The 19,961-nt window shown below is 44.3% G+C and overlaps 1 protein-coding gene across 2 annotated transcripts in view; it reads right to left on the bottom strand.

The window, feature by feature from the left end:
- Positions 1 to 589: 589 nt before the first annotated feature.
- TADA1 (transcriptional adaptor 1) overlaps positions 590 to 19,961 on the bottom strand; it is a 35,953-nt gene continuing 16,581 nt past the window's right edge. For both annotated transcript variants that reach the window (XM_073356307.1, XM_073356308.1), the window contains 5 exons: positions 13,384 to 13,481; positions 11,019 to 11,228; positions 9,283 to 9,434; positions 4,659 to 4,821; positions 590 to 3,838 (listed from right to left, as the gene is read on the bottom strand). In XM_073356307.1, the coding sequence (XP_073212408.1) occupies positions 3,686 to 3,838; positions 4,659 to 4,821; positions 9,283 to 9,434; positions 11,019 to 11,228; positions 13,384 to 13,481 (776 nt within the window). In that variant the 3' untranslated portion in view covers positions 590 to 3,685. The remainder of the gene's footprint in view (positions 3,839 to 4,658; positions 4,822 to 9,282; positions 9,435 to 11,018; positions 11,229 to 13,383; positions 13,482 to 19,961) is intronic.

The following is a 19,961-nucleotide window of genomic DNA, read 5'->3' as shown; positions in this document are numbered from 1 at the left end:
TTAACAGTTCCCAGACATGATAGTTTGCTCCTTCCAAGGGTGGTCACATTGAGTACATAGCTTCCAGTTTGGAAAAACGATACTGCTCAAGGTCACCAGTTCCGTTTATTGGATAGCAGCCAGACAATTGCTGACGGTGAATGAATGTGCCAGTGCTGACAGCCAAGTCCACCCAAACGATAGACTACTGTCAGCTAGTGGCAATAGCTACTCACCCCAACACCTTCCAAGAGAATGCACTTGTGGGTGACCCCTGTCACAACCAAACCAAGGACGGGTGAGGCCACAAAGGGAGGGAGGGCCAGTATGGAGGCAGGGCTATGAGGATGTGCCACAGGTACTGTAATAAAATAATACCACGTAACTGTTCTCTAGCACTTTTCATCAGTAGATGTAAAATCCCGTTACAAAAAGGTGGTCAGTACCATCACCCCCATTTTACAGATGGGGAAATGGAGGCATTTCCTTAATCCAGCCCCGTGTGGCCGGTTTCCTTTAACATCGAATAGGTTACACAGCACTGGAGAATAAAAGGTTCTGCACAGCATATACATGGCATGCACTTCATATAAACACACACAAATGCATATTTCATTTTAGCACTAGGCATTTTTATTTAAAAATGTATGACACTTTAGAGGCTGCTTATTAAAATTTCTAGCAAACACTTAATGTTTTCATTCCATACCATAAGCATTATGACTAGCTGGGAAATCCCCTGCCCCCATCCCAAACCCAGTAGTACTTCGGGTGCCCTGCTGATCTCACTAGTATACATTGTAAGTATTATAGCTCAGTCTTGGTTTTAAGCATTGCCTTCTAAAACTAGTGGATTTCAAACTGGTGGGGTTGTAAGGCTCATTCTGCTACATACACGGGAATTAAGAAAAAACAGGTGTTGGGAAGAGACGGGGCGAAAAAAAATCTGTGTCCTGTTGCAGATTTCACATGTACTCAGACACTGCTGGGCTTTAGGAGGCTGTGAAGCTGCTACTGCATGGTCCATGCTACCAGTGACCAAGTGCTTTGCTAGGTCCCTCATGCTGCTTCTTCCTTCACCACCATCTCCTGGAATTGGCTTCATAACTCACTAGGGCCCTTCTCATCCTGAACCACTGGATACAAACTGCAGCCGCCACCCTTACTACCCCTAACACCATGGCATGTGGTACACTTCCTCCCACTCACCTGGGAAGCTTCAGAAAAACGGGAAGTACCGACTAATGGGGGGGCCACCTAGCTACATTAGTGACCCTCCAGAACCATCACCTATTGTTTGTTAAGGGGATTCCCTGGAAGCATAGGCAAACTGATAGGTCAGTGATTGGGTGGGAGGGATCTGAGCCCCTCACCAATTATAGGGAAGGCAGCCAGAGAAGAGACGGAGACTGGCTCTGTGTTCTGAGTACACTAGTGAAACAAATTATAGCTGCCCCAGTACAAGCGTGTTCTGAAGAGGGGAAAAGAAGTGGGTACAGGGAGCCCTTTAAGGTACGCCTACACGGGAGCTGGAGGTGTAATTTCCAGCTTGAGCAGACATACCTGCGTTGGCTCTGACTGAGTTAGCACGCTAGCCACAGAAGTGTAGCCCCCGCAGCAGCAGTGGCTAGCCGCCCTGAGGACAATCCCACCTGAAATGCTAGGGATGTACTTGGGGCAGCAAGACTTCTATTTTTAGTGCACTGGTGCAAGGATGTTTCCTCCAGCTGGAAATGACACCTTCCAGTTCCAGTGTAGACATCCCCTCAGCCTCTCCTCCTAGCACTGCATTACAGGAAGCTGCCATAGTCCAGTTTTCTGAATAGGTAAAACAGCACCGATTTGGGTACATGGAGCTTCAGCCCTAAACACAGTCCAGTCCAGCCCAGCCACCAGTTTGAAAGATTGATTCTATACTTCAGTGTGTTTTAAACTGCTTTCTCCTCTCAGCACACACACGTAGTTCTCCCTCCAGCCTCAAACAGGCTTCCAACAGTAATACCCACTACAGAAACCTATTAACTCTCCAGAGGAGAGCTCCATACATACCTTCTATTCAGAAAAAAGGGGTGACCTGTCAGCTCATGTATCTCAGGACAACTCTATAAAGTTATGAAGAAGCCAAACCCATACTGAGAGCCCTACCAAGCCAGAATACAATAGTTCATTCCAATACATAGGATGGGATTTTCCCCCTCTTTACACCATTGTATCATCACTGGCTCAAACTGAGCTGCTCCGTATTTACACTTGTGTCAGAGAGCCGGATCAGAGCATTGCGTTTTGCAGGGCGTCAGTACATTCATTGGGTTTTTTTGGATAAAACAAAGAAATCATTTGTTCATATTGCTCTGACTATTCCTCCTATTGGCTCCCAGAGCGGCTACCTCTTACTCCAGAGCTGGACAGTACCTAGACTGTGAAAGCAGGACTTCTCCATTACAGAGCAGGCAGGATGGGTATCTGCATCGGAGAATACTACTTTCAAAAACAGACTTTACTACACATTTCAGTGTATTCTAAATCTCTCACACAGCTGCCCTGTACATACCCTTGTGCTTTGCAGTACACAGCAGTTCAGAGAATTTGCCAGAACAGGCCCTTCCATTTGTGTGTCACAGTCCAGATCCAGAAGTGGAGGTTGCCAGGGTATAAATGGAGGGCCACGTGGGCACTATATTCATCTTCACTTGGGTGTCTTGACTCCCCAGAAGTCCAATTCAGCTCCCAATGAAATCAAGGGAAAGACTCACACTGAGCTCATGGAAAGCTGGATCAAGCCCTGGGTACTAAGAGAGACTGCTTTGCCAGCTTCATACACACTCTGAACATACCTTGGTAAGCTATATACTAGTGTGATTACACCACAGACACTCTCAGAGCACAGCCTTTTCCAATACAAATACTTGTCACAGCAGGGCACCTGCACTCTTGGCCTGCCCCAAAGCCCAGGGAGGTCAATGGCTTTGGATCAGCCCCTTTGACAAGTGCAACATCCCATACTCCTTCCAACTCTTTCTGTAGTCTGTGCCTCCCCCGCCACTGGACAATGGCAGGATCTGGGTTCTCCCTGGTGACACTGACTGGGTGCAGAGAGTGAGAACACATGACAACCGTTCTGGCAGTGGGGAGCGGACTTCTCCCCTTCACAGGGAAGTCCTAGTTACACCAAAGGAAAAGTACTTTGCCACAGGCATGTTTCTTCACTTGGATTTTAAGCACAGAGGTACAGGCTGCAACCCGGACAGTCACTGGCGAGCGTGAGGAATAGTCATGCACTCTGTCAGGCCCTCTAGGGCATTAGGCTTTTTGCCAGCACAGATCCATCGCACCCACTAAACAAAAATGTGGATCAGTCTTCCTTAAAACTAAATAGTTCCTTCTCCCCCTACCACTCACATTTTTCCCTACACAGGACACAAAGTCTAACTTCCATTCCCTTTCAAATGCAGTTGGAGCAGTGCAGCCCCAAGCAGTCAGAGTAACCCAGAGTTGGGTTGACTCTATGGCTTCACAGTAGCAAACAAGATGTACTACCCTTGGGTCACATTTCCATAGGAAAAGGTTACACATTACACATTTCTGCCTTGAAATGCTGACACGATGATGCAAGATTCACAACTGTTTTCAAACCAGCAAAGCCGAGGAGACCCCCGTTACTGAGTTCACGAAACGACAGCCTGCCTCAGCGCCGGCCATCCTCACTTTAGCACAGCAGCAGCCCTTCCTTTGCTGCCAAGCGCTGGCGATGGATTTTGTCTTGCTGCAGCTCCTCATGGTTTGGATGCCAAAGTTTCATGATGATTCTCTCAATGTTTAGCGCGTAGACGGTGTGTGCTGGAACAACCTCTCTGTGCACCTGCGGGGGAGCGGGAGTTACACGTTAGAAAACATTGTTAGCCAGATGCTATCACGCTCACTCCCCCATTTCTAAAATAAGATGCATCTAGTACATTTACTGTAACTATAGAATAAGCTGATGAGGGGGTCCTCAGGGGCAACAAAAGCATGTTGCTTTGTGTTTCTAACTTGCCAACATTGACACACACCCAGAAGAGACCACCTGCACTGAAGCCACCCACTCAGGATAAGCACAGGGAAATAGATAGTCTTGCAACATGCTCATAAGGGTCAAACTCAGGAAGCTAATTCCAGAGTCAAGAGTCTTCCTGCTGAGAATGCTTGGTCTCACCAGCCCCAAGCCATGCAAACCCAGGGACGGACACCTCGAGCAGCCCAGCTGGTAATAAGTACCTGCATGGAACACAGAGAAAAGAGGGATTTATATGGCAACTCAGTGTGCTGTATTTCTGCCAGAATCTCCATCAATCGAATGCAGGGAGGGGGGCTGTGACCACCTGTAACCTGTGCATAATCCCAAGATGAGCACCTATGAGCTAACGCATAATGCGCTTGCAGCTACAGTGGTAATATTTACCCAGCTAGCGGGGCCAATCCAGAGTCCCTGCCAAATACTCTAGGCAGCTCCATATATAGCCATAGATTTAAGAAGAAAACAAGGAAACAGCCTGTTTAAACAAACAAGCAGTGGGGAGGGAGTGAAATCAGGTCAGTCTCCAAGTACATATTACAGAGCAGACACAATCAGCTCTGACTAGCAGTCTCTTCTCAGGAAAGCATCTCCCTAAGCCATGCTGCAATGGAACGTGAATGGTTACCTGTAATGCCTCAAAAAGGTCGTACATGTTCACAGGAGGGAGAGTAGCTGGTAAAGTATTCCCAGAACATGCTAAGAGGAGAGCCGCCTGCTGCTCAGCATCGTCAGGAGCGGGATGGGAGGCTAGATTCTGACCTGCGGAAGGTGCCACGCAGGTAGGAGGACTGTAAAGAAAGGGACATTAAAGACATTCCAGTCACTAAAGAAGCTCCCATTTGGGGAAATATCAGGGCAGTAGCTTGGCTCCTGAACTTTATTTTTCACTCAGAGCTGGCTCAGGCCTTGTCTGGATACCAAAGTTACACTGGTTTCACTAAAAATCAGCTTTTAAAAAGGGACCAAGTTAAAATGGCGCAAAGCCGTGTGGCCACACTTAAACTGGTTTACGTTACTTTTAACTTGGTCACTTTATTGCAGACAGGCTGCTGGCATTCTTACATGACTAATCTCCAGCCAGAACAGATCCCAAGGCTGTGTTTACACTAGGTAAAGAGTTGCAGCAAACTAAAAACAAATACATCTTGGTTAAACTATGTATTAGTTGCAACTCTTCAAATGGCAATGGTGCCTTCTAAGGCTTTTTGCTTTGTGAGGTCACAGCCAAAATGCCACTGCTCCCCAGCAGCCAGAGACAGCATGCTTAGTCCTAAGCATAAAAAACGCTGTGGTATAGTGCATTGCTGTTTGGGTTTCAGAGATTACAAGAGACAAAATGTGTTCTGGAGATTAGCTATTAAAAAGACCCTGATATCTCAGGATTGAAAACATAAAGGAGCCCACTGTGGCCCACGTGTCTGGCAGAGATAAGGCAGGAACAAACGGAGTCTTTATCTGCAAGGTGGTGAAGGTAAAACCAAAAAGATCACCTGAAGCTCTGGGACAAAGGCTGTGGCTGACAGCGCTGCTCCCAAGCCGGAGCAGTCCTAGTCCTATTTTTGGCCCCCTACCTCCCTGCAGTTGAAATAATTTACATATGCAAAACCCATCACTTGCATGCAGAAGTGATGGACTCCACCCTGCTCCCAGCAGAACAAAAACCAAACCAAACTGCCGACCGATCAGAAGCGGAGCAAAACAAAGCAGAGTGGTACAGCAGTTCAGTGCCCCAGACAACTGCCCAGCTCACCCGCCCCTGGAACTGCCTCTGCTCCCAAGGCACAATGGCGCTGTCCACCACAAGGGTAGTGCTTTGCTGTGCAGAGACTGAGCTTTGCTGGGGGCCAGCCTGAGACCGCAAAACAAATTTTTAAAGAATATAAGAACTGCCTTGACCCTCATCAGCTTCTGCTCCAAGTGCAGGTGCAATTTTCTGACCTCACCTTCAGCAAAAAGCAAACGGAGCAGAAAGAAAACAAATAAATATAAATTATTTAAAAGACCTTAACATCATTTTCCGTTGGAGAATTAAAAAAGGGAGTCCCATATGTGACAGAGGCTAGTCATGTTACTTTGTGCACTCCTGGAAGGTGCTCAGATAGCACAGTGATGAGGGAGGTATAAGATTGGAATGGAATACAAACAAAACACTGGATGCTGAATCCACCCCAAGGGGCCAGCCCTGGTTTCTTACGAACGCTTCCTAAGGAAGGAATAACTGACCAATTAAACAGAATTCCAAGTTTCAGCTTTCTAAACTACTGGACTGTCCCCCTCCAGGAGGGTAGTACAAACGGATTGGGGATTCTGTGGGTTACCATCCATGGCTTGCACCTCTGGCAATTCCAATCTCTCTGTCATCACAAGCTGCATGCTCTATTTACTGTAGTAGAGAGAGAGTCTAGAGCATTAGGCCTCGTGCAAGACCTGAGGCCCAAGCCAGAGGCTGTGAACCAAAGTCAGGCAATGTACTGGAGTACTGTGTCCAGTTTTGGGCCCCACACTACAAGAAGGATATGGATAAATTGGAGAGAGTCCAGCGAAGGGCAACAAAAATGATTAGGGGTCTGGAACACATGACTTATGAGGATAGGCTGAGGGAACTGGGATTGTTTAGTCTGCGGAAGAGAAGAATGAGGGGGGATTTGATAGCTGCTTTCAACTACCTGAGAGGTGGTTCCAAAGAGGGTGGTTCTAGACTATTCAGTGGTAGAAGATGACAGGTCAAGGAGTAGTGGTCTCAAGTTGCAGTGGGGGAGGTTTAGATTGGATATTAGGAAAAACTTTTTCACTAGGAGGGTGGTGAAACACTGGAATGCGTTACCTAGGAAGGTGGTAGAATCTCCTTCCTTAGAAGTTTTTAAGGTCAGGCTTGACAAAGCTCTGGCTGGGATGATTTAATTGGGGATTGGTCCTGCTTTGAGCAGGACGTTGGACTAGATGACCTCCTGAGGTCCCTTCCAACCCTGATATTCTATGATTCTACGATACTGAAGCAAATGCCTATAAGTTCAGTGTCCAGTACATGAACTTGGCACAGGTACTGCTAACATTGCTAAAACACACTGAATATATAAACACATTCCAGCAGACTAGCACAACAGATGATTTGACAGAAGTGATCAACAGGGATGTTTTATCTGAAACATCAGGACAAAGGTACAAGGGGTGGCAACAAACGTCATCAAACACACAAGGTGGTACGTAAGTTGTTTATCCCAGATTGTTTGTCTCAGTCTATAAATGTTGGGGTACCTCACCTTAACCCTTTTCCAGCCTCAGGGGCAACAGAGAGTCCCACTGCTGACTGAGTTCTTGTCACTCAGCACTCCTGTTTTACTGTACCTGTAGACACTGATCTGGGAAGCTAGTACTGTGTCTTGAGGGCAATAAACCTGGCTGAATGCCTTTACCACTGACCTGAGTCTGGTCTTTCTGGGTCTGCTGAGCCAGGTACCTGTGCAGAGTTTGGACAACACATGGAGAGAGCACCTATGCATGCCAAAAATGGCCTCACACCAGGGATGTTGTGAAGATTAGTTATAGATAAGGCTGCGTGTCTGTCATGAAGGTCACAGAAGTCACGGATACCGTGACTTGTGCAGCGGCTGGCACCGGGGCTGCCCAAGCAGATCAGGCAGCCCCTGGGCCAACTGCACTGGCAGTTGCTGGGGCAGTTTGGGTGTGGGAGGGAGCTCAGGGCTGGGGTGCAGGGTAGCGCTTACCTCGGGGGGGTGGGGGTGGGCCTCCCCAGAAGTGACTGGCATGTCCCTGCAGCTCTTAGACGGAGGGGCTGGGGGCTCCACGCACTACCCACGCTCACAGGCACCGCCCCTGCAGCTCCCATTGGCTGCCAATGGGAACTGTAGCTCATGGCAGAGGCAGTGCAGGGAGCTGCAGGAACACACGCAGCTGAGTAGGGAGCCTACCAGACCCGCCAACCCTCCCCCGCCCAGCACCAGCAGGGGTCCTGGGCCCAAGTTTTAGTTAGGGGTATATAGTACAAGTCATGGACAGGCCATGGGCCATGAATTTTTGTTTACTGCCCAAGACCTGTCCATGACTTTTAGTAAAAGTACCCATGACTAAAGCATAGCCTTAGTTATAGATCGTCAAGCCTGTACCCTGGGACCAGTGCATAATTAGTCTTAAAATACAATTCAGTACATTATCCAATCCAATTTAAATGTTTCCAGTAATGGGCTTTCCTCCCTTCCCTTGGCAGTTAATGTACAGAAAAGGCTTTGAGATCCCTGGATGAAAGGTACTTCAGATGTACACAGCATTATTAGGGCTTGAAAAATTCATTTGCCAGCAGGGAACAGGAAATTTTCCCTGTGGAGAGGGAGTGGGATGGGGGAAAAGCATAATCTTCTGCAGAATTTACTCTTTCATGCAAAACAAAACAAAACACCACTCCTTATGCTGAGAAGATAACCTTCCAGATATGAACTGTACAGTCTTCCTGAGTCTGCAGACAGATGCAAAATTACTGCTGCTGCTGCTCATAGCCTTCCCAAGAGGCTGCAGCAGGAGACTGAAATCAAAATCATTGCTGATAATTTTACTGCTGACCAAAAGAGTTCTGCACAGTAGCCACGAGTCAGTATCTTTGTCAATTCCACACTGTAGCTATCTGGGAAAGCTATAGGCAACAACAAAGGTGGACACTGGAGCTATCCACATGGGAGTAGGACCCAAAGAGAGGCTGGGAAAGTGGTAGAGCCCGGAGAACAGGGAAGGGAAATAGTGGCCCACCCCTTCGCTATTCTTCACAAGTCAGAAGATCGTAGGGGCATGGCGTATTCTTATCTCATCTTAAGGTTTTATACAGGTGAAAGCTGCTTCTCCCTTCCAGCAGCAAGAGGTAGTTGGAAGGGGGAGGGTAAGAGTCTGTGTACTTCAAATCAAACACTCGCCTACTAACCAGAGGCTTATATGAAAAACTGAGTCCTCAGACTGGATCTAGAGAGAACACCCAAACAGGAATTCCAGCGTCCTCACCTGCTAGGAATCAGTGGTAAGGGACACAGACTTCTCACCAGGGCACTTATGCTAAACCCCAAGTCCTTCCCCTCTGCCCAGTAGGGACAGTCCTCTGGCACATCTGCAGTTTCTGAATATTAAATATTACCACTAAGTTTTCTCCAGGGGTTTAAAAAAAAAAATGGATCAGTATGCTCAGTCTCCTACACCAACTACTTATTGACTATGTTTAGAACAAGGTAGCTCCATGAGAGCTCGCTTACCATTCAATTAGATTATTATAGGCAACAACACTGTTCTTCAGGTAAGGCTGTGGATTAACATTGCTTCCGAAGGCGTATTTGAAATGACCATCTCTCAGGCGATAGGCTTTCCTCCTGGATACTACAGATGCCAGAATATCCTTAAGGTGATTCTGTAATGACAAATGTTACCTTTACCATTTGTGGAGCACGCTCTCAATATTGTCACATAGGCCTGTTTATCCCTTCCACCTAGATACCGCTGCAATCAGTGCATCACAAATGCCATTGGTCATATATAGAGGCAGTTTCATAACTATTCATTTTAGACTATTAACTGGTGGATTCTGTTGTATGGATAGCTTCCATTATTAGAAGTACAATCCGGCAATGTTATTTTAAAGGAAGTGCATTCAGTAGAAGATGATACAAATAGCACCCCCCTGCATCACATATCTGGAAAAGAATGTATTTTATAGTTTTTTACTGAATCTGGAAAAAAAAAAATCAAGATAGCCCTGAAAAAAAACAGATCTCCAACCCAGATAAAAATCCTAGTGCCTCAGGAGGGCAACCCAAACAAAACAAAGCCAGCATGCTGATTTCCTTGCTATCACAAGTTCATATGTTTCTCTTCCTGATTTATTTCTGCAAACCAGTAGGGTACCAAACGTCAGGGGCGCCTGCCTTCAGACAGCAGGATTGGTGTAAATTTCTTTACCCTATTTGTACACAAAGCAGAACAAGCACAGTAAACAGAGCACTATGTGCACTTGTCTGTGAACTGAAACTCACAGCTCTAATTTGAGATCTCCTGGTACCAACCTTAAACATGTCTCTTAAATGTCAGGAAATTCCCACCACTAACTAGCACACTGTGGTAGAGGACAAGAAAGGGTTTCATAATCAGCATCAGAGAGTGCATGTGCATAGGAATATTGCACTTAAAGCTATTCTGAAAGCCACACTATGCTTTTATTAAGGGCTGGCCTTACTTCTGAGGTGAAACAGCTGGAGAGGGATGTACAGGGGTGAAAAGAACAAGCAGAAAGTTGCTCCCACATCTGGTCCTATTGATGGATGGGGAGATCAGACTGGCCTCTGAGTCTGCTGTGTAAGCACCCAGAAGCACAAGTCTTAAGTAGTTGCTTGCATTGCTTGGGCCTGATCTTGAAAGATGCTAATAGCCACAACTCCCATAGAAGACAATGGAAATTACATGTAATCAGCACTTCAGGTTTAGGCACTATATGATTTATCTACCTTGCTTGAGCTTCAAGAGCAGACAAGTTTTACAATAGCTTGACGTGCCTAAAAAGGGACTGTTCAAAACTAATCTTGTGGCCTCTGGATATAAATCTGGAGTATAAACCGCTGCTAGTAATGGAATATACATTTTAAAAATCCATCATAGTTAAAGAAGTCTTTTATTTTAAAAGCTGAAGGTCAAACGTTTTCAAACTCAGCTTCTAAAATTGTGCCTACAATTTTTCACTCTGAGTTTCTGCAAATTATATTTTTGTATGCACAAATACAAGATCCTTTACGTGTGCCAAGACTATGATCTGAAGTGCTGCAGGAATAACTTTCGGTGCCAGTTTGGGAGGCACCTATGAAACACATGGCATGGATTCTCATAAGTCACCTGTAAATATAGTGAAGCTAGTTTCCTCTCACACACTGTTGTGCCTCACCATATACAAAGCCTTTTATTAGTAGCATAATCAAAACCACATTGTTGGTTTGTTTTTTCTAACCTGCACAGCATAGACAATAGCCGTCACTGCCTCTTCGGTGACATTGTCCAGCCCGTGCTCATATGCAGTCACTATCATCCTTCCTTCTAGCTGGCCCCGCGTGGGAAGCATCATTGTATGGGAACACAGCTTCAAATCATCATCTTCTTGAGGATCCTTTGCCACAAACTGCTGGGCTCCAGACAATGGATTCTGAGGCTGGAATCGGTGCTATCAGACAAACACACTTTTCATTTAAAAACTACTAATTCCAGCAGTGAGTACGGTTTTCAGGGGAGATGTGAAATTGAGGTCCTGAATTTACATGGTCATTAAACAAGGCACTCTTCATAACAGAATAAGGATTTTAAGCATAGCCGCCTAGTTGAGTTCCAACTTTGGTTATTATATTCTGCCTGTCTTACATTTACCTGGACAAGGTGAGTGAGGTAATATCTTTTATGGGACCACTTCTGTTGGTGAGAGAGACAAACTTCTGAGCCACACAGAACCGAAAGTTTGTCTCTCATATCAACAGAAATTGGTCCAATAAAAGATACGACCTCACCCACCTGGTCTCTCTAATATCATGGGACCAACACGGCTACAACTACACTTCAATTTACCTTACCTTTTCAACTTAACATTGCTGTGTGCTGCTAAACAGCTGGCTGTTTCCCCTCAGAAAGAGCTGTTTTTCAGTCACCCCAAAATATCAGATGCTTAATTAGTTAATGTTTATACAGATATCCTCAGATAGAGGGGGTTATAAAAGCTTTATACAAAACTACAAAGGATAACCATATATCTAACCAATGTTTACTTAAATATGATTGAAAAAAATATTACCACTAATGAGTGGGAAGTTGTTCTGCTAATTTTGAGCACTTCAGCTTTCATTTGGTTGCAAAGATATAACCTTCAAAATGTAACTGATTCTGCAAACAGAAAACATATGTCTTTGGAAAGCAGAAGCAAAGTGCAATTAACATGAAATCTGGTAATTTCACAGCTGTTACTTGGACCTTCCTGGGTAGCAATGAAATTGTGTCAATTTCATGCTGTTGAGGATACTAATAGCAGGGACAGGCACAGAAGTTATTCATGGGGCGGGGGGGGGGGGGAGGAGGAGGAGGAGGATAGAGTAGAAGACACTTCTTTTCCCCTTCTCTCCTTGCAGCAGAGAGGTAGTCCTTTTGAGAGATCGAGTGGAGCATTAACAGAAATCTCCTCTCTCAGCAGTATTTTGGTGTCAGCTGAACATCGCTGAACATCTTAACTCTAATGGGATTATTAACTTCACTACTTGTAAATAATCCTATCCAAAATTCATCCTGATAAAACCTTAATACAGTACTACTCTATCATACATTCCTGAAAAAAAATGCATATGTACAGTATATATACACATTCACATTTTTTAAACCCACCAAGTTTTAAGTCCACCACCAGACATATGTATTACTCAGTTAACCAGATTCTCATCATTGCTTAGCGCGAAAAGATTACTGTGAATTTTTATAAATGAAGATACTACAGATTATCTGAATAGCAGCTTCTATGCATTGCTGTTACAGTCTTGGCCAAAACTGGGTGAATAGTAAGAAATATTGTCTGAATCATTGTGGCAATTTCTAAATATAATTCTACTTCCACTGGGTTCACAACTCTTTAAGACCACTGTCTGTAAAGAATATTACAGTGCCAGATTATACCAGTGTCAGATTTATTCTCCGGTGTTTATGGGCCCAATTCTCACTCACACTAATGCTCTTTATACCACTCTGGCAGTGTAAAACAGTCTCCAAGTGGGCCCACCTTACAGACCCTTTAGAATGTCAGAGTAATATAAAAGGGGATTAGTGTAAATGAGAACCTAGTCCTAGGCGTTTCTCCCCTAACCCCACGGGGAAAAGCCTAGGCAGAGAAGAGGCACTCTGAAGTATTTTCCCTTAAGAAACTTGGAGCCCTCTAAGAGTGGTCTGTTTAAAAGAAAGTGTTGCACCCATCCAGACATCCCAAAGCAATATGGAGTTGGCTAGCCCAACCAGGATCACGCAGCAAGTCAATTTGAGAAGAAGAGGCAAGCATAATGGTAACTATAATATATGGAACGATGACCTTTTGCTTCATGAAGCACTTAGCTTTTTAAAGTCAACAAGAGATCAGGGGCAGCATGAAATTATAAATATCTGGACTGAAAGAGACTTGTCTGGTAATTACACTTGAATACTTATTGCTTTAATAAAAATGCTTCTGCTGGAATGAAGTGAAGCATCTTAGCCATCCCAGCTAACAAAGGGGCCATTTACTGCTCACAAGTTGCCAGCTCTTCATTTCTAGAGTGTTTAGCAGAGTGGAGACCCTTTGCAGAATATAAACTTACATCAAACTTCTGCCGAACAGAAGAAAACTTTTTCTTTCCTTTGGGTTTTCCAGGTTTAGCTGCAGAGCCACCCGTCCACGGCAGAGGCCCAGGACCCTCTGAAAATAGGAGAGAAGGGAAAAAAGCGGAGAGAGGAAGGTCACTCCAATTTTTAGCCAATATAATTTAGTTCATACAGTTAACAACAAGACAAAACCCACAAGGTTCTGATACCTCTGAAGAGCACTTCCATACTTTCCAATTTAAGTGTATGTACCACTTCTATTTTACACTATTTGGCTTGTTACTATTCTCGACTACTAAAACCATGTATCTGAGCAATAATTCTATTACTTCAGAGGGAAATTATCTGAACAATATTGTGCCTTTCTTGCAACATGTTTTTAAACTGCAATAGATGCATGAGGCTATCACAAAGGCACATATATATAATGGCTAGACAACACTACACCTACCTAAAAGGACATGGCAGGCACTGTATTGGTGGATGACTTCTGAAGACGTTTATTAAGCAGTACATCAAGGATTGTATGACTTCAGATACTTGAGAAGCATAGTTAAAGTCCGAGCCTGCAGAGTTCCAAGTGACTCCTGAGAGGTGCTGAGCATCCTCATCTCCTATAAAAGCCACTGGAAGCTGAGACTGCTCTGACCCTCACAGAATTGGATCCTAATTCTTCAGGCACATCCTGTATTTGCTATTATGCAAATTACAAAATCATATACAGAGAAAAGCTAGATGTGTGTTCACTGGGTTTTAGTGATGATAATGACCCTGAAAGTTCTAGAGTCTCCAGACTATTCAACATATTTCACAGAGCTATCTCACATGACATGAGTCTGACCAAGGAATTAGTGGTTGGAATTCCCGTTTGTAATCCTGTAGTGGTATACAAATGTCTACACCCAGAAAGAGCTTTTCATTTTAAAAACAATGACCTAAACTTTTGAGGACAACAGTATGTGGGGAAACATCTTAGAGAACTCAAATTATATTGAGGGATGGAAAAATAACAGACATTGCATTGTCTGTTAATGGATCCTTTATATACCTAGGATTTCATATGTTCTTACTTACCCTGAGAAATAGCTGCCCCAAGGAGTAAGAGCTCCATATAGAAGCTCAAAAACACAAGGATTTCTTGACATAGCAGTCCCTACACTACTGACGCCAAGGAGTTCATAACAATGGTGTTGATTTGGAAGAACTACTAATAAGAGAATAAAATGTATTTTAAAAACAATTTTCTACACCCAAATCATTTCATATTGCCCCACCCCCCAAAAAATATTTTTTAAACAAAAGGAAGTCACCAACTGAAGTTATATATACAATTCTTAAACCAAGCTGGGGTTGCACACTCAAAGACTAGAAGTTTCTCTCTATGCAACACATCAGAGCAACCTTAACTCTTCTAGTAGAAGGGGAGGGAAAAGAGTAGAGCATTTCAGGGAAACTATGAAGACAGAACGAAGTTGCTCAGGGCCATGGACGCAGAGGTTTTTGTAGGCAGGATGAAGAAAGGGGTGATGCGCATCATTCAGGCCCTCTCAGTAGCACCCCGTCCCACTTCTCCACACACACACGCAGCTCAGCAGACACTTCCTATATGCTTAAAGTGTTTAAATGTGTTATTGTTTAAACATTAAAAGTAGCACTGGGATGAACTGTGCTGCTAGGCCCTCCTCTAGCAAAGCAGTTAAGCACATGCTTAACTTTAAGCACATGAAGAGTCCCATTGTATCTCATGTGTTTAATGATAGATTCTTTAAGGTGCTTTAAGTACTTTCCATATTTCAGATGAGACTTAAAACCAAGGTCCTGATCATATGTGGTTCTTAAAGATCCCATGACATTCTTTTTAAGAGTAGGGATCTTAGAGTCAGCATCCTGGCCACATTCCAACTCTAGGAATTATGGTCAGCCTAAATAAATTCCCTCTACAGTTTCAGTTCTAAAAAGGTACTCTTCAGGTTCAGTTGTGTAGCACTGTTGTGTTCTACTTGACAGTTGCCATACGTCATCCCCAGAAATGGCTGCATTTCACTAGCAGAGTCATCCTGGACTATAGTTCGTAAGTCATTTTGAAACGAGAGGGATTGTGTAAGCATAATATAGATATATCTTTTATTGAAAAGATTGTTTGACATTCTGGAGTTTTGTAAGAAACATGCTGTGTCAGGACATGACAATTAGCCTTTCAATATCCGGTGCCTGGCAGGTATTCAAGTCCTATTAAGGCAACAACAAAGTTCAATTTGAAGTTTATGTGCTAACTTGCTGAAAGGTAAATTTGCAGCAACATATTGCTCCAATGCTTGGGGCCAGATCCAAATACCCTTACTCACAACTGAACATATCAGATGCCACAAGTGGAGGACAACTTTGTGGAGTACGGTGCAACCCAGCGTGAGTGAGGGTATCAGAGTCTGGCCCACTGGATCTTACTGAAGTCAGTGCAAGTCTTTCCATTGACTTTAATAAGTACTAGATCAGGCTCTTAATAAACAAATGTCATATTCATCCTTAAAAGGGCAAGGGAGTATGAAAAAGTTGAAGAAGAAACAGAGACCCAGAAAGCAGACAGAGAGCTAGCAACTGTGTGGAACTGACGGAAGGAGGAGGAAGGACCAAGTGAAACCAGTTGCAACAAGGATGGTTGTTATATATTACATCACACCAGAAGGTGTAGCCAAGCAGCCCACTTGGATACTGCTCAGGAGTTAGCTACTTGTATTTCCATTGCCACTGCTGGCCAGACCAATATTACAGACTTTATACCACATACCCTTGGCAAGGGGAGTCCTGCAGAGTAGTATCTCCTACTGAAATGTTCACAGAATCTTGTGCACCAGCTCCCACTCCATTATTTTTGGGGGAGGGGCTATGGAGAAGGTTTGATCTGATGGATTTTTTCATTCACCGGTAGTACTATCAGGCACCTGCCCTGCCCCCAGTTTGAGAGTGGCTGAGAGTGCAGCTCCCACTAAAGAACAAAGATTGGGATTGCTTCCTGTGAGGTAAGGGCTACCAGCCCTTTCATGATAATCTGTCTAATATGCAGCCAATCCGCTCCTTTATGTTTACTCTGCAAACATCTGCACCCCCAGTGCTGTTCAGGGAAATAACATTGCCCCTCCTTCAGGCTTTCGGTATCGTGCTGTGATCATTTTGTTTTATTAAACAAAATAAAAATTCAGAAAGGTAAATGATTTACCACACATTTCACATGATAGCCAATAAAATTATGCAATTTTGCAACTTTTAGCTTGTCAAAGAGCAGAGCAGACAATATAAAATCGGACAATATCACACAGACACGCTAGGGTGGGGTTAACAATTCTGTGATCGTTATTTGATGACAGGGAAGTTAGTACAAATGGTGTTTAAAGACGTGTCAGAAACCAAGGAAAGCTTTTAGCATTTCAAAGTTATGTTGGGGGAATTTGGCAGCTCTGGAAAAATCTTTGAAAGGTTTTACCCCTGAAGTCCACGCATTTGTATTTCCTAGCCAAGGGGAGGACAAACTTTTTGGCCAGACGGCCACATCGGGGTGCAAAACTGTATGGAGGGCCGGGTAGGGAAGTCTGTGCCCTCGCCACCCAAACAGCCTGGCCCCCACCCCCTATCAGAACGGCCGACCCAGCCAACCCCCTGACTCCTTGTCCCCTGACTGCTCCCTCCCGGGACCCCACCCCCCAAACCATGCACCCGGGGACCCCACTGCCTATCTTACCCCTCCTGCTCCCTGTCCCCTTATTGCCCCCCCAAGGCCCTTAACCACACCCCCACCCCCTGACAGGCCCCCCAGGACCCCACTCCCTATCCAACCCCCACTGTTCCCTGTCCCCAACTGCCCCCCAGGACCTCCTGTCCCTTATCCAACCCCCCGGCTCCCCTACCATGCAGCTCAGAGCAGCAAAAGCTCGCAGCCCCGCCGCCCGCCAGAGCCAGCCGGGCTGCCAGCATGGCTGCGGGGGAGGAGAGACAGCAGGGGAGGGGCCGGGGGCTAACCTCCCCAGCCAGGAGCTCAAGTGTCGGGCAGGATGGTCCCATGGGCCGTAGTTTTCCCACCTCTGTCCTAGCCCATACAGGGTATGTGGCATTCCTTCTGATTCAGAAGAACTGGGCTGTTTCTGTCTCTGCGCCACACCTCAGAATATGGAGCATGAATGTACCAGAAGAGTAATGCCAATACTCAGTCCACTCCGGCTATTTCTTCCCAGACCTTAGAAGGTTAGAGAGCAGCCTCTTGGGTCCCTGCTAGATAGCCCAACCTCTCAACCTGGATTAAGAGAAAGTATTCCAGATTTAAAATTAAGAAATCCTAACCCTAACTGAAAAGGAGTACTTGTGGCACCTTAGAGACTAACAAATTTATTTGAGCATAAGCTTTCGTGAGCTACAGCTCACTTCATCGGATGCTCAAATAGATCTGTTAGTCTCTAAGGTGCCACAAGCACTCCTTTTCTTTTTGCGAATACAGACTAACACTGGCTGCTACTCTGAAACCTAACCCTAACTAGGCTCTGGCCCTGGTTTTTAATAATGGTTCTAGGGACAAGAGAAAGCCACAGCCTGACTGCAGCTCCATATATGCATGATTGATTTCGGAGCAGAAATTGGAGTGAGTAGCGCATTAAACTCCAAAAATGCCAAGGCTTTCTAATGTAGGATGACAGGAGAGAGAGTGGCGTGGAATAATTCAGGGGGGGTGGGGTGTTCCATATATGAAATTTTTGATTAAGCTTAGAGAAGAAGATATTTATAAACTACCAGATATTTATGGTTTATTTGGGACGTATGTACACTGGCAATGAGAGGCACAATCACTTTTGCCCAAGAAGGCCTGGCCAGGTTGAAGATTTGCCACATTACCTACTATTATGTAGGTATTATAGATGTTTTTCCTCAAAAGTTATCTCCAATCTTGGCCCTGAAACCTTTTGCATCATTAACTCAAGGATTAGTATGGTTGTTATCGAGCAGTATTATTTCAGTTATACAGCCAGTTGTCCTATTTGCCCACTCAGCAAAAATAAGAGACACTGAAATTAATGCTCTTTATGATGTAAATAAATCAATTTACTTCGAACGCCTCTAATTTTGTTTCTGCATTTTGTTTATGAGCTATTTTAAAGATGTCAGTTGAATTTAGGAGAAAGGTTGAATGTGGTTTTTTGTATTTTGATCATTTTAAAATTTATAATTGTTTCACGGAACATCATGGCTAACTGCTAAATCTGAGTTTGTTGGGTGCTGCTGTTTAATTCAGGATGTGCTAATTTCTCTAGGATTTTCTAGTGTTTATCAAGGATCTCAGAGCAGTTACTCTTTTACCTACTTAGCATGTAGGCTAGTCATAGTTTGGCTTCTATAGTATTCCTAGAACATTTTCTTTACTTCTCTCACCCCTAGCAGACAAACCTGTTTTATTCCTACAAGCCTGCACCATTGTCTCAGTGTTCCCAGGGGCAGAGAGAAAAGAAGCTGAATATGAAAAACAAGAATTTCATCATCACCACAGATATCCAGCTGGTTATGCTACTGCCACATAGGATCCTGAAGAACCTCCATAGTATTTTCCAGGAGGGCTGAATCTGATTTAGAATTCAGTCAGTAAATATGATCATCAGGCATTTGGATATCACTATCTGATTTCCTAATGTTTCCAGACAATTACAGCAATGTCAGCTGAAGGCTTATCCTTTCAACACATCAATCCTGTTTTCTCCACTGTCATTTGGATGTTTAGTTATGGAACTTGGGGCTTCACATTGCCAAGCTTATTTTCTCTTGCAGTTACAGAGGTCACCTTCTGACTGTGTAAAATCCCCAAGCAGATCTCTGGGTTAAGGTGTTCCTTGGGCCAGTGTTCTTGAACATACAGGTTCCCTTCACATAGTCATCCTATTCAACAAAAGTAGGCAAGTAATCCCAACCCCTATTCAGCCAAACACATATTTAACTTTAAGTACATGCTTACATTCTGTTGAAGCTGATGGGCCTTAAAGTTAAGGATTTAAGCACCTGCTTAGTGTTTTGCTACTATGAGGGGGAGTTTCTACAACTTAATATTTTGTTTCCAGTTTTAATCTTTCCTCTTAATTTTCTTGAGCCTTGTGCCCTTAGAATACCTTTTAACACACAGTATTCTAGCACTTAATCATGAGGTTCATATTAAAGGCTTCAAGTATCGGGGCACTGAAGTAATGAACCTCATCTATGTGATGGGCTCTACTGTTCACCCACTCATTGACAGCTACTTCCTCCTGAATTCTCTTGCTTTGTGCTGCACAGACCACCTCAGGCTTTGCCATTTTTCATTATTCTTTCCACAGGTCTGTTACTATACCTATACACTGGGCTTGCATTCTTCTGACCTATAGCCTTGGATGACCTGTCACAAGCCACGTATCATAGGGCTAGGTTAGCATTTGGATGGGAGACAGAACATGCAAGTGCTCTTCACTTCGTAGAATAAGCCAATATTCTAGTAGGTGTAGAAGGTAACACGGTGTTCTTTTGTAGAAGGCATAAGACTGAACTGTAAGCATTGAGAATCTTTAGAAACACA

The sequence above is a fragment of the Lepidochelys kempii genome, chromosome 8 (genome assembly GCF_965140265.1).
Source record: "Lepidochelys kempii isolate rLepKem1 chromosome 8, rLepKem1.hap2, whole genome shotgun sequence".
In the NCBI taxonomy this organism is placed as follows: Eukaryota; Metazoa; Chordata; order Testudines; family Cheloniidae; genus Lepidochelys; species Lepidochelys kempii.
The sequence above is the reverse complement of the archived record's forward strand: the minus strand, read 5'-3'. Positions and strand labels throughout refer to the sequence as shown.